Source organism: Macrosteles quadrilineatus, unplaced genomic scaffold (genome assembly GCF_028750875.1).
Source record: "Macrosteles quadrilineatus isolate MER2022 unplaced genomic scaffold, UCM_ALF_1.0 Scaffold_1__1_contigs__length_201487025, whole genome shotgun sequence".
NCBI lineage: Eukaryota > Metazoa > Arthropoda > Insecta > Hemiptera > Cicadellidae > Macrosteles > Macrosteles quadrilineatus.
The window spans coordinates 102,785,738-102,801,847 of record NW_026542594.1 but is presented as its reverse complement, the minus strand read 5'-3'; the positions used below and the strand labels follow the sequence as shown (position 1 = coordinate 102,801,847).

General features: G+C 35.8%; 1 protein-coding gene across 2 annotated transcripts in view; it reads right to left on the bottom strand.

Moving 5' to 3' along the window:
- The window catches only part of LOC129001177 (protein halfway), a 145,130-nt gene that overhangs the window by 54,160 nt on the left and 74,860 nt on the right, over nt 1-16,110 (bottom strand). For both annotated transcript variants that reach the window (XM_054428426.1, XM_054428500.1), the window contains one exon: nt 3,430-3,605. In XM_054428426.1, the coding sequence (XP_054284401.1) occupies nt 3,430-3,605 (176 nt within the window). The remainder of the gene's footprint in view (nt 1-3,429; nt 3,606-16,110) is intronic.

Below are 16,110 nucleotides of genomic sequence, written 5' to 3'. Positions count from 1 at the left end.
CACTTACAGCTTGTTGAAGGGGCAAGACCTATTTTTGTGAAAGCTCGTCCAGTCCCATATGCACTAACTGAAAAAGTAGAACTCGAGTTGAATCGTCTGGAAGAAGCTGGAATCATTTCCAAAACGGACAAGTCCGATTGGGGTACTCCAATTGTACCTGTAGTAAAGCCTAATGGTAACATACGAATATGCGCTGATTACAAGGTTACAGTAAATAAACAAATCAAAGAAGAACATCATCCAATACCTCGGATCGAAGACATTTTTGCTCAAATGAATGGAGGACAGTTGTTCTGTACTTTGGATTTAAGTAATGCTTATCTCCACTTGGAAATGGATGATGAGAGTGCAGAAATTCAAACTTTGAGCACTCATAAAGGACAATACACAGTTAACAGACTGATGTTTGGTGTAAAAGTTGCTCCAGGGGTTTGGCAAAAGGTGATGGACGGAATCCTTCAAGACCTTCAAGGTGTTCAGTGCTTCTTCGACGATATAATAATTCAAGGAACATCATCAAAAGAACTACTAGAAAGACTAAAGCAAGTGTTTGAGCGTTTAAGGAGTCAAAATTTGAAGTTGAACCGTGACAAGTGCAAATTTTTTCAAAAGAAAATTGAATACTTAGGACATATTATTGACGCCACTGGAATCCACAAGAGTAAGGATAAAATCACAGCAATTACAAATGCACGAAGGCCTCAAAACATCCAAGAACTCCGATCTTTCCTAGGGCTTGTTAATTTTTTTTTTTTTTTTTTTTTTTTGTCCTAAGGACGCTAGGCACGAGCCTGGGATTGTTTTTCACATTACTTCAGGCTAGACCTAGGGGTTGCGGCATTATCACTTAGATAAAATCCATTGGTGACTTGGCGGGGATCGAACCCGGGACCTCAGGGACTGAAGTCCCGCGCTCTAACCACTACGCCAGCTCGCTCCCCTAGGGCTTGTTAATTACTACAACCGGTTTGTAAAGAATCTGTCCACTGTTTTAAATCCTTTACATAGACTTCTAAAAAAAGGGCAGTCATTCATATGGGACAGTAAGTGCGAAGAAGGTTTTCAAAACATCAAGAAAAGAATAACAAGTGACACAGTTCTTTGTCACTTTAACCCAGACCTGCCATTGATCCTTGCAACTGATGCTTCACCAGTGGGACTTGGAGCAGTGATATCACATCGTTTCCCAGATGGAAGTGAAAAGCCTATAGCTTTTGCTTCAAGATCATTGACCAATGCTGAAAAACATTACAGCCAAATCGATAAAGAAGCCACAGGTATATACTGGGGGTTGAAGAAATTTTTTTCTTATTGCTACAGGCGTCATTTTACACTCATCACGGACCATAAACCATTAGTGTCAATCTTCAATCCCAACAAGAGCCTACCATCAATGTCAGCTACGCGACTATTCAACTACTCCCATTTTTTATCAGGATTTAACTACACAACTGAATTCAAGAGAACTGGTGATCATGGCAATGCAGATTTCCTCTCAAGATTTCCTGTGGAAGATTCAAAATTTACAAGTATCGACCAGTTTGGACATTTCCAAACAAACCAATTGAACACCATAACCATCAATCCCAAAGAACTGGCCGAAGAAACTATGAAGGACACATATCTAAAACAAATTGTGGAGGCTCTTGAGGAGGGTCAATCACTAGAGCCATTGGGATTTCACGATAATGAAGTTGCATTACATGAAGGATGCCTCTTCAAAGGGTGGAAAGTAATCATCCCAAATTCCCTCAAGAAAAGAATTCTCAATGAACTACACTACGGGCACATTGGTATGGTAAAAACCAAAGCTTTGGCCAGAAGTTACTGCTTTTGGAGAGGAATGGATAAAGACATTGACAACATGATTGCTGTTTGCAAGCCTTGTCAGGAGAAACAAAATTCTCCAACGAAAGAGATCAATCATCCTTGGGAACCAGCAACTCAGCCATGGGAGAGAATACATATAGATTTCATGGGCCCAACAAATGGACAACAATTTTTCATTGTTGTTGATGCCTTCTCCAAATGGGTAGAGGTAATACCTACAAAAACAGCAACTACCGATTGGACTATTAAGGAGTTGAAGAAACTTTTTAGTACTTTTGGTCTTCCAAGCCTCCTAATTTCAGACAATGGACGAAGTTTCAATTCTCTTACTTTTCAAGAGTTTCTTAAGTCATGTGGAACTCAACACAAAACGACTGCTCCGTTCCACCCATCATCTAATGGACAAGCTGAACGCTTTGTACAAACAGTGAAGAAGATGTTGAAGTCGATATTAGATGAACCTGGAACACTTGACAGTAAAATTCACAAGGTGTTAATTCAACTCCGTCAAGTACCAAACTCAACAGGAAACTCGGCATACTATCTCATGTTCAACAGACAAGTAAGAACATACCTCAGTGTTATGATACCTTCTAGAATCGAGGACTCAAAAGACAAACCTAAAGGTATAACACGCATATTTAAGGTGGGAGACCGTGTTCAAGTGAGAAACTACTACAAGGGTCAGACAAAATGGAGTTTCGGAATAGTTACATCAAGAGATGGAAATCTACATTACAACGTTGAACTGGAGAACGGAGTAACATGCAGACGACATGTAGATCAAATGCTGCGGTCAAGACTTTAAAGGGGGAAAATTGATGTGTCTTTTCTAACATACTGTATGTTTAGTAAAATACCATATGTTATGTTTAATAAGTTAACTTTGTTTTTGTTTACAATCATTGTTATTTAGGATTCATTTCAGAATACACCTATTTTATTTTACACATCTTTTATTTAATATGTAACAACTTTTATATACTAAATTATTTGTTTTTTTGAGCTCTTTGAAAAGGACTAAAGAGAAATTGGGAAATTTTGTGTTCTGAGGGTCAAAAGTGAGAAAAACCAATTTTTACCCCATAAAACCCCCGGAAAGCCCCGTTCCCATTGTCCGATCATGCTGGTTCGCGAACTCATTCAAGTTTATCCTGCTTTACACCTTTAAACCAAATTTCATCAAAATCGGACAAAAATTACTCAAGTTATCGCGTTCACGGACGTATATACATATATATATATATAAATCTATATATATACATATATACAAATTTTAACGAATAGTGTTTTTGGCCTCTGGGGACATCAAAATGAAAAAGTAAATCGGTCCCGGGTCTAGGTCTTACCGTGCCACCTACGATAATAGCTACTTCCAAGCTCACAACTATGAACCATGAACTATGAACTATGTTGTCGTACATTTCCCTATAGGGAAATTCGCTAAAATTGTAGCCTTATAGGGAGGGTATTCATTAATCATTCCTTCCCTTAATGAATTAGTGTAAACAAAAATGTTTTTAATCTTAACACATCTAAATAAAAAATTAAAAAACAGAGAAGCATCACCAGAATAGATAGTCTACTACTTTTTCATACCTTTTCAACAGTTTCAATCTGATGGAATGGTACAATAATGAGTGAATTGAACCATTGGTAGTTCAATGAAGTTGAACAGTAGGTGTTATTTTCATTCACAAAGTTGATTTGTGTGCTAGAATTTCTCTGTGATTTAAGCTCAAGAAGAAGATCGTTGCACTTTATTCCATTGTTACCTTTAAAAAGACAAATATATTGATTACACCAAGTAGTCATGATGCATTAATGCAACACATGCTGGAGTAGGGTATTTTATATTTTTCATCACAAAAACTAGACAGTTTTTCATAACAAGTTCAACAAACACAAAGAGGTTTGGTAGTTTCCAAACATATATAATATTGACGTTTAGGTGTGTTACTACTAGCCAATTTTTTTAAACTTTAGTACAAGTGATAAGTTTCTCGGGATGCTTTTATGGCTTTAAGGAAAATGAACTGCTGAATCTAAAAACACTTATATGAACACTGTCTATAAATTAAGGTCTCAAATGAGCTGCAGTCAGCACAAAGCCAGGTAGTTAAAATCTGACAATAGCTACTTGTCAATTTCTTTGCTCACTACTAGTCAAGCAGATTCCCACCCCTATGCGATGATTCATTTTGTCTAGTGATGTGTCGGTACTTAACATCAAATGTCGCTTCCACCGGTTCTTAGGAAAAGTACTGGGACCGAGAATCGATGGTGAAATGTCGGCACTGATACATTCGGTACCAAGTTAGTTGGTTATATTTTTATTTACTCATTTACAAAATTCAAATTGTCAACCATGATGATTATTTTTCATTTAAGGCTATTTGAAAGGACATATTTATCATAAAATATTATCAATAGTAGGCTACAGGATGATTATTTCAGTGTTAGTTGGTTAAGTTTTGTCACTATCGTGAGCTGATAGAGTGGTGCAAACATCGACACCTATTGCTCCACCATATCCAAGCAGAATACAGAACCAGAGGGCAACCTTAATAAAGACTGGATCAAATAAATGTTTCATTTGAACTCAACAAAATTATAACACTATCCTTTAAAACTATCCTTTCTTTATCTGAGGTTGATTTTTAATAACATTAATACTAGTTACAAGTTACAAGATAATTTTATTTAATGCATACAGTTCTTTATTTGACTTTGTTTTGTACAAACTATGGAAATACAGAAGCAGCATAAATAGCGCTGAATGTAAAATCAATCCAGTCCAGTCAGTGGCTGGATTCATATTTTTATGCCCAAGGGTTAAATGTTGGGGTATTCATGATTTCAAAAAATCATATTGCATTCAATCTGTAACCACCATCTGTGACAAATGACAATACTGCACATTGCGCAAGACTACTATTTTTAATTTCAAGTTCAACGTAACATTTATTTATTGATGGATGAAACTACATGGCTACATGACAAGACAGCCAAGCCCTCCTTCATCAAACCTAAAAGGGCTTTTATTTGTTATAGTTTGTATGCTTTGTTCGGTGGTTTGTACTTAATTTTATTTTTCTCTTTCTCTTTCTCGAGCAAGGTGAAAAAGTATAATGCAGTTTAGCATCGTCCGTCGGCTGTCAAATTTCTTTGAATTTGAAGAATGGGCCTTTGTTTTTGTTGGAAGTCTTAAATAATTTATATGTTGATGTGAATAATTGAACTTGTTTTTTCTGTAAATAATAAGTGAAAGTGGATAAGTTTATTACAAGAATGTAGAAATAGGGCTACCATAATTTTTTTTGACTAATTTGTGATAAATTCTTGATAATTGTTTCCCAGGTTTGGAAGTATTTAAAAATTTATGAAGCAAACAGATTTGCGAAATGCAAAATATTATTTTACTAGCAACAGGTTGTGGTTAAATACTGTGACGGTCAGGCAGTCATTAACCATATTTTTTTGGAATATCACGGATACCAGCCCAAAACCCAGTTTTGGTTATTGCCGGTTGCATTGGTAATAGGAAGATGCAAGAAGCAGAGACCTATGGAGGCAGTGTGTTGGGGAGGCCAAGCACCATCTAGGGTACCAGTGGCCAAAGCAGTAAGTAAGTAAGTAAGTATTGGTAATAGGTCAGTGGAAGCATGTAGCAACTCCGCTAGCCAGCATAATCTTGCAGTTTACTTGGGTTTTGTTGAGTGTCGCAAAGTATTGGATTGCTACATCACGTTCGGTTGTTTTGGTTGTGGCATGGAATGTGGCCTAATTGTTCTGCTGACACGAGGTATCATCATTCCATGTGACGTGTAGGACCACCGAACCTGGAGGACAGTTAGTCAATCAGGTTAGAAGAGTCGAGAAGACGCGGTCTTCACACTATCCTTCCCTCTCCCGCGACTGTCCATCGCGGTAGGCATTTCTCCGTTAAAATTTGTTTTTTATGGACAGTAGTAGTTAGTAGTAACTCATATTAAGTAACTTTGTTCTTTTGCAGTAATAAAATTGTTAAATTCTCTACTCAGCATTCGATCATTGACTTTCTGCCCTTCCAGTGTGTGGTTGATACATTGGTGTCAGCGTGGGGTCAGATGCAAGAATTCTGACAAAATGAAAGGTAAGTACCTAGCTTCTATTGTCTAAAAAACAGTTCTTGTTTTCAAATTAATCAAACAAATACAAATATTCTCTTCTTAACAAATTAATGTACAGGGAGCGGCAAAATGATCTGATGGTTTTCGCTGCCGCGCTGTCGAGCGAGTGAGTGGTGGGGGTTGGTGGGGATAGCGGCGTTCCAGAGCTTACGTGCGGACATTTTAGTAGCCATGGAGCAGTTCCGCAGACGTTTTAATGTGGGTCCAAGAGGGAAAGTTCCAACTCGAAACACCATTTTGCTGTGGGTGGGTAACTTTAGAGCTACCGGTTCAGTATTAAAACAGAAATCAACTGGCCGTCCAACGTCAGCCCCGACGCCAGAGAACGTCGAGAGAGTAAGGGAAGCTGTGGAAGCCAGTCCTCGGCGGCCTGCACGCAAACAAGCTGCTGCTCTGCGCATGTCTGACCGCTCGGTAAGAAGAATATTACGGTACGACCTGCTCTTTCATCCATACAAAATGGCTATCGTGCAATAGTTGAAGCCCACTGATTATGCAAAGAGCAACGCATTTTCAGAGCAAATGATTGATTTGCTTACAGATGACAAAATTTTCATTATGAGCGACGAAGCACATTTTCATTTGGATGGATATGTGAATAAACAGAATTTCCGCTATTGGTCGGAAAAAAATCCAGAAGAACTGCATGAACGTCTCCTTCATAGTCCCAAGGTCACTGTGTGGTGTGGCGTAACAAAACATTGTGTTATAGGCCCATACTTTTTTGAAGAAAACGGTCGAACTGTAACAGTCAACTCACAACGATACCTGACTATGTTGAAAAACTTCCTTATCCCCGAACTACGCAGAAAACGCTTAAACCACAGCAGAATTTGGTTCCAGCAGGATGGGGCAACTGCCCACATGATGAGGTAATGAACTTCTTAAGAAGCAAGTTTCGTGGCCGAGTTATCTCGCGTTTTGGGGACATTGCGTGGCCAGCTCGCTCCCCGGATCTCAGCATTTGTGACTTTTTCTTGTGGGGACTGCTGAAATCAAGAGTGTACACAAACAAACCCCGCACATTGGATGACCTGAAGGAAGCCATACGCCAAGAAATAGCCAACCTTTCTCCTGCAATGTTAGCGAAAGTGTTTGACAATTTCAGTGCAAGATTGGAAGAATGCATGGCCCAAGATGGTCATCATTTGAAAGATGTCATCTTCAAATCTTAAACGGATTACATAAACATTTCTTTGGTTATTTTTATAAATGTTCATAAATAGCAATCTGTAATATGCAATAAAACACTTTGTATCTCTTAAAACGATTGAGTTATTTACATTTTAAAACCATCAGATCTTATTGCCCTGTATTAGCCCCCTGTATTAGTTTTCACTCGGTCAACTAACAGCTCTTCCATTTAACAAATATCCTTTTGTTATTTTGATAAAGTAGTAGGTTCATTTAAATGTGTTTTTGTTGTTCACTGAAACGTAATTAGTTGTTATAAGATAAGTTGCCATGAAGCCTGGCGCAACTATGAAAGAGGTGGCATTGTGCTGGTCAGGGGGGAGATTGGTGGTTTACTCATACAATTTTTCAGTAAGGAGACAGTAATTTTGTTCGTATTTTGATTATCATAAAAGTGTATTTTTAGTCTGGTTGCCACTCAGTCTTTTGACATTTGAATTAAGTACCTTGTGTTTTGTTGTGATGACTTGTCTGTCTACCTTCTCGACTGCACATCAGGACAACCCTCTGTTTAGCCAGGCTAATGGAGTTGAAAAACATATTTATAAGTAGTGAATTAGAATTTGGTGATGAGTAAGCCTGTCATATGACATAGCGAGAGTGAGATATATAATATATACTTTCTGTGCTCTCATTAGACACCAGAAACATTTTTCTAGTGTTGAACGTTGTTAAGGGTGTATTGTAACAGAAAATTATTGTTGTTTTCGTGTCTGAACTATGACAAGAAGGGTGAGTTTTGGTTGTAGGGAAGTGGAGCTTCGTTGAGAGCTGGATGCTCTTACCGCTAAGTTAGAAGTCAACAGTAAACCTGATGTAGGCGTGTGAGATGTTTTGGGGGCTCAAGGCATAAAGTCTAGACAGGATGTAGTTTTGAATTTTAAGCACGTAATTTAAATTTTTAGCTTCCCAAATTTAGTTGCTACCTACTTTTGTAATATGAGTTTTGATTTATTTTGAGAATGTAGACTATTAACACGATTCATTATAGTCTTATAAATTTTATCTAAGCTAAATATTGTCTTATCTTTTTAGTAAAATATTTTACTTTAAGTGTTTGTCTTTATGAGCTAACCTGCGAAGCAGCGGCTTGAATGTTTATCCATATGGTACACAATTTGCGCATAAATAATAGGCATAAGATTTAAGGGTAGGTTTAAGATTTACGACAGATGATTTTGATATATTATATAATATAGTTTTGTTTGCAATTTTGTGGTTATAAAAAATATTTGTCACAATATCACCCTGTAAGTGTCGGTGATGCTTGCGCAGGTTCAGTTAAACTACGATCAGACAACAGCTGGTCATGCTGCGGTCTCTAAAACCCCTTAATGGAGTTAAAGGTCAGTTTTGGTGGCCATAGTATGAAAGGGAATGTCCTTCATGACGTCCGAATGTGTAAAATTTGCTGCCAACGTTCTGAGTAAAGTAAAAGTCTTGCCCCGTAGGTAAAGTTGTTTAATTAGCCCAGTAAGCACTTAAGATATTCACCGCTAATACTGTAGGTCCTTTGACCACCATTGGCATCAATTAAATGAAATGAAATACTACTTTATTGTCACAAAATATTTCACAAATCCAGCGTAGCACAGGTGACATTGTCAGCTAACAATAGACAAACGACATGTACTTAAACTAAAATACATTAACTTGTAATTTAAATATTCAGAAAGTGAATAATAATTGTTCTTTATAAGGTATTGTTTACAACCATTTTAAAACGTTTTTATTAGCTCGCTTTCTTGTCCGGTACAAATTTGGCAATCAATTTTATACTAGATTTCCGATGAGCTAGAGACTTGAAACATAGCTCACAAAAAGATGACAATGTAATAATATATAATTTAATTTTCATATTTCCCTTGAGCTACGCTCCATGGCTTGTTTTTAATAGCTCTCTTTCTTACAAATTTTGATATCAATTTTAAACAAAGTTCCCGATGAGCTAGAGACTTGAAACTTGAAACATAGCTCACAAATGGATGACAATGCAATATTGTATAATTTAATTATCGTATTTCCCTTGGCCATGCCCCATGGGCTTCCAAATTTTCCATGTTTACATTTTGAAAGAATGTAAATACAGTAGACACACGCAAGCTCGGCACTCGATAACCAGGCAGTCTGGATAACTCGGCCATCACCGTCTCAGAAAATTAGTGATTTTTTTAGTCCGGGTTAAACATTGACTCAAGCAAGCTCAAGTCAAATCATTCGCAACTCGCACCAAGGATTTGTTGTATTATATCTGATGACCAAATACTGACTTGTAATATAAATATAAATAAAAAAGGCGGTTAAAAAGCTTAAAAACTGTATTGTTCTTATTTTAAACCCTAGTTCCCGATAACTCGGCATTTTACAAACTCGGGACCCTTCCAGTCCACATTAGCCGAGTTTGCGGGACTCTACTGTATATCAATTACTTTAAGTCAGCTGTAAATACTTCAATTTGACAGTTAGAAGAGCAGAGGTTAAGAGGTACAGATTCTGCTCCCGAGATATTCTAAAAATATTTTTTTTTTCAGAATTTATTTTACAATCTGTTCAAATATGAAAACAATAAGTAAAACATATATCAAAACAATATCAGGAAGCAAGCACCCTGTTCATCAACAAGTCTTGCCAAAAATTGGATCAATCATTATTTAAATATTTACAGAAATCTGTAGCTTAGGTCCAGCACATGCACAACACTTTTTAATCTTGTAATGCACTGACTATTGTCCAGCAGATTAACAGCAAGACTGTTTGGATGATATTCTAATTTTTCTTGATAATTTTTGCTAACGTCTGTAATTTCTTCTTTCACTGATTTAATTTTGAATTCATTCCTAATTGTAGTGTTGGATACGAACCAGGGTGCGCCAATAATTCTTCTCAGTGCCTTAGCCTGAAATCGTTCAAGAATTTCAATGTTGGATTTGCTCGAGGTCCCCCAAAGTTGAATTCCGTATGTCCAAATTGGTTTGATCATAACTTTATACAGTAAAATTTTGTTAGCCAATGATAATTTTGAATTCGTACCTAGTAGCCAATTGAGTTTACGAAGTTTTAATTCCATTTGCTGTCTCTTGCACCAGATATGAGATTTCCAATTTAATTTTTTGTCAAGAGTTAGACCTAAATATTTTACACTGTCTGCCTCCGTTAAGGCTACATTATTAATGGTTACTGGAGGATTGTACCCTGTTCTCAGAGTAAAAACAATATGTTTGGACTTGTTTTCGTTGACTTTTATCCTCCACTTTTTAAGCCAATATTGGAGCTCAGTCAAGGCAGCTTGTAGATTTATGTAAGCGACTTGAGGGTCCACATGACTCGACAACAGTGTCGTGTCATCAGCAAACGTAGCAACTGTGACGTTGGGGACCATAGGGATGTCTGCTGTATATATCAAATATAGCAAGGGACCAAGAACACTCCCCTGAGGTACTCCAGACTGTATCGGCTTCAGATCAGATAACAAATTATCAAATTTAATTTGAAAATATCGATTGGTCAGATATGATTTCAGAAGATACAAAGAGTGAGGGAGAGAGGTTTTGAGTTTAAACAGAAGTCCGACATGCCACACCTTGTCAAACGCCTGTTGGACATCCAAAAGTGCAGCAGAACAGTACTGTTTTTTCTCAAATGTGTTTTTTATAATATCCACTAATCGGTGAGTTTGTTGAATGGTGGAATGTTGTTTGCGGAAGCCGAACTGATGATCTGGTATTAAGTTTAATTCATCAACAATGGGGGTTAACCTTTTAAGTATTACCTTTTCAGACAACTTTGATACTATAGGAAGCAAGCTTATGGGTCTGTAAAAGATGCGTCATTAGGTGGTTTGCCTGGATTTGGGATAACAACTATTTGTGCAATTTTCAGTTGAACAGAAAAATATTCCAATCGTAACATAGCATTAAATATAAATGTCAACAACATAATGCCTTTACGGGGTAGTTCTCTTAAAATTTTTCCAGTGATGAGATCGTACCCAGGACTTTTCACGGGGTTAATTTCCTTAAAAATTATTCTTGAAACCTCTGAAGGAGTACAAGATTTTATAGGCAAAACAAATGATTTGGTGCATCCAAAAATTCGTAAATTTCACTTTCGTCACTGGGGGGATTCGGAGTAATAGGCTTAAATACATCAGAAAAGTAATCTTCAAAAACCTTCGCTTTTTCTTCAGGGGTTTTAGCCCAGGACCCGTCAGGTTTCCGAATTGGCGGTACGTGTTGAACTGGACGTTTAATATATTTAGTAGACTTCCAAAGAGAATACTCGGTTGCTTCAGTTGGGGTTAGATTTTTCGTAAAATCGTCAAACCATGTATTTTTCAGTTCCACTAAACATCGTTTTTATTTCTGAGCTGCACGATTTAGACGAGTTTTATCAAGAGGGTCGCGTGAATTTTGCCAAATTCTCCGTAGTCTACGTTTTTCTGCTACTTTCTTCTTAATATAAATTGAGTAGTTATTTGATTTTGAGACACAGATTTTAGATTTTGGAGTTGCTTCCCAGGTTGATTTCTGTATGGTAGTGTTGAAGTAATTTATTGATTCTTCCACATCATGTTCATTCCGTAACGGGATTTTAAGATCAATACTGTTATTTACAAGGGTCCTAAAGTAATCCCAGTTTGTATTCTTATTCCACAACGACGGGGATTTTTCCTTCAAGCATATACTAGTACTGTAAGTTATGATTACAGGGGAGTGGTCTGAAGAAAGATCAAGGGATAATTCGATATTCGTGTAGTTCAATTGTATACCTTTAACTACAAAAAAGTCCAGTAGGTCCGGTATTTTATTTCGGTCAGTTGGCCAGTAAGTAGGTAAACCTGAAGATACACAATCCAAATTCATTTCTGTTATAGCTCTGTAAAGAGTCATGCCTCTTGGAGTTACTAGTCTCGAGCCCCAGTGTGTGTGTTTAGCATTATAGTCCCCACCAGCAATAAATGTTGGACCAAGTGTTGAGAAAAATCTCTAAATTGATCTCTACTTATTGCATGAGGTGGAGGACAGTAGACTGCCGAGAGTGTAAGAGAGGCGTTATTGCCACATTTTACAACAATACTCGTGGCTTGTAAGAAATCATTTTGCATGTTAGGAAGCTCATAGTGTTTGTTTTTTGTGCACTAGTATAGCAGTTCCTCCATGAGCTCTATTATTTGGATGGTTAGTAAAGTAGACAATATAACCAGGAATTTTGAAGAAACTTCTATCAGTGAAGTGGGTTTCAGAAATGAGGCATACATCTATTTTTTTGTTGAGTGATAAATAATTAAAGTTCTTGGCTGTGGTTTGTATATTCTAAAAATATAAAACAAGCATTTCAAAGTAAAGATAAAACATCTGATTACAGATAATAAGGTTTTAGTTATGTATTAACAGGCCATATAAAATATATTTAACATATTTACACATTAAACAGTAAAAGTATAAAAAAATTAAAAATACTTTTTAAAAATTCCACGTTTTTAAACACACTAAAAAGTACAAAATAATTTATAAATATGTTCAGAGAATAAATACTTGTAAGATTTAAAACGAAAAATGTGGGGCGCATGCAATAGATCATAATAATTCAATAGGTGAAGTTAATTTGTAAATTAGAATGCGCCCCACGTTTTTCGTTTGAAATCTTACAAGTATTTATTCTCTCAACATATTTATAAATTATTTTATACATTTTAGTGTCTTTAAAAATGTGGCATTTTTAAAAAGTATTTTTATTTATAAATTATTTAAATTTGGAAACACTATCAATTTCTTTGAAGTTAGTAGGTAGATTGTTGTGTACAATACAAAGTTTAACAAAAATATCTCTAATTCAGTATTTTCACACAGCTATAAATTTGGAATCGCTTGGCTTGGCTTATTTGCAAATGACTTTTAAATTGTCGGAAAACCAACCAAAATGGATGCGATATTTTGAATGAGAATAAAATTTCCTATGAATTACTACTATGTATTTCTTGAAAATACTAAATAAAGGCAGCCAAAAGTTGGCTAAAAATTGAAACTTGAAAACAGAAACTTGAAAAAGCAGTTTTTATGTATTTATTTTTTACCCTTTCACCACGAATATTTAATAAAATCACACTTTTATAATTATTTGCAAATCTACGTAAGTCAGGCTTTCCAATGACCCATTAATTAACAAAATTGGTCCAGTAGAAGTCTAGATATAGTTGTACAAAGCTTATCAAAAAGATCACTAACTCAGTATTTTCTCATTACTGTACAATAAATTAAGAGGTTGCTTAGCTTTTTGCAAATAACTTTTTAAAGGTAAGGAAATTGATCTGAAAGAGAATAAAATTTCCTACAAATTGATACCATGCATTTCTTGAATATACTCAATAAGACAGCCAAAATTTGCATCCAAATAAAAAATTTGAAAAAACCTTTTTTCAAAGTATTTCTAATGGAATTTTCGTTCCTTCATGGATCATAACAAAAACAAACTTTCATAATTATTTGCAAATCCATACGAATTAAAAACGACACATTGATTAATAAAATCGGTCCAGTAGAACATTAGATTTAGTTGTACAAAGATTTTTAAAACTGAATTATATAAGTAGATAGATAAGCATATCTCCAGAGGTGGGGGGTCAACATATTTATAAATTATTTTCTACATTTTAGTGTGTTTAAGAACGTGGAATTTTTAAAAAGTATTTTTATTTATAAATTATTTTCTACTTTTTAGTCTTTAATGCGTAAATATGTTAAATCTATTCCATATGGCCTTACATAACCAAAACCTTACTATCTGTAATCAGATGTTTTATCTTTACTTTTTATGCTTGTTTTATATTTTTAGAATATCTCGGGAGCAGAACCTGTACCTTTTAACCTATGCTCTTCGAACTGTCTTATTTGAGTATTTACAGCTGACTTAAATTGATTGATATATTTACATTCTTTCAAAATGTAAACATGGAAATTTGGAAGCTCATGGGGCGTAGCCCAAGGGAAATACGAAAATTAAATGATATAATATTGCATTGTCATCCATTTGTGAGCTATGTTTTAAGTTTCAAGTCTCTAGCACATCGGGAAGTTAGTATAAAATTAATTGCAAAAGCTAATAAAAACCAGCTCATGGGGCATATCCCATGGGAAATATGAAAATTAAATGATATAATATTGCATTGTCATCCATTTGTGAGCTGTTTCAAGTTTCAAGTCTCTAGCTCATCGGGAAGTTAGTATAAAATTGATTACAAAATTTGTACCGGACAAGAAAGCGAGCTAATAAAAACGTTTTAAAATAGTGAACAATTAGTCAATTATAATTAATGTTCTTTGTATCTGGAATATAAATTATTGTTCATTGTTTAACAGGTTTACTAAGAAAACCAAACTGTTAAGGAATTATGAAAGTATGTTCTTACATTAAACGTTTACGTCTTGCTTTCATGCCACGAGCCCCTGGCAGCCTGACACGCCTGCCGCGGCTGGGCGCCCTTTAACGGAGGGCGCCCTTTAACGGAGGGCGCCCTTAGACATGTGCCTAGTGTGCGTTATGGTAATTCTGCCACTGCTCAGGAATTACCAGAAAACTGGGGTATTGTTGTTAGAAAACCATGAATGAAGGATACTACCCTGGATATGACTGGGACAGTGGCGTCGTCCTGTAATCCAGCTACTAGGTCACGAATTATGGATATTCATAGGCATGCACTGTGGATGCGATACTCCCTGGTGTGGATTAACGTCTGTACTAGTGAGTACTACGACTATCCGCAGTACTATCCTGATAATTAGACCAATTCGTTAATACCAAGGCAAAAATGTGGTTCGGATTCCACTATAAACTATAGGTCCCTTAGTTGCTATTAGCTGTATGGGCTATTAATTAATTAACAGCTGTGTCTAAGGAATTGTTCAGTATTTAAAAGGCCAGCTGATCATATGCATATGTGTGAGAGAGAGAAAGAGCATATTTAAATCCCCACATGGCCACAACAATTCATTATTCATTCATTATTTATTCATTATTCATTCATTGATACAAATTTAAAAATATAAACATTCTAGTTCCAAGTGCAATGTATTTTACCTTCCTCATATAGTTTTGTCTACCTATTTTCACTTTTCTCCTGTTACATTATTCCATTCAAAACTCTATCTTTGTATAATCAATTGACCGCTTTATTTTTTAGTCAAATTGTGTGTGTGTAATTCAAAAACTCTAAAACTGTCATTTTGAAGATTAGTTTATCAGAAGAAACACAAGTTACTTGTAGGCCTACATCATCTAGACCTTTCAGAACTTCGTGTGTGGTAACCTTGACTAAACCAAAAATCCATCTATATATATAATACGCTAAGCCGATTTTTGTGAACAGAACTCCTCCCACATTTTTGGTCCGATTTTGATGATTAAAGTGTCCAAAAAATGGCACTGATCTGTAGTTTTGCAAAGTGTTTTTGGATTTTTGAAATCTTTATTAGTTTGGGCAGGATCTTCCATCAAAGTTGGGATTTCTCCCATAAGATTAACATGGGGAATCTTAATATTTAATTGGAATCTTTGTCTCCACTAATTTGAGAGAACGGCTGGGCGTAGAAACTTGGTAGAGGTGTCAAAAGAAAGGTCTGTAGATCATTTATCGAAAGAAAAACGAAATATATTCCCTTAGGGCTCTGCTCCAGAAGCCTTTAAAGATCCCTCCACAGATTTGTTTACATTTTGGCCATGTGGATAATACTTTGAAACAGCTGTTCATTTTTAAATTGTAATTTAAACAACACACATTTTATTGGAAGTTACTGAATTGTCCAAAAGAAGTATTTGCAATGCTATTTTCTGATTTTAAAATTGATTTTCGTCTGTATCATGTCATGTTTTGCATTATATAGTTCCATTACGATATCAGTGGAAAATCCTTTTATCACAG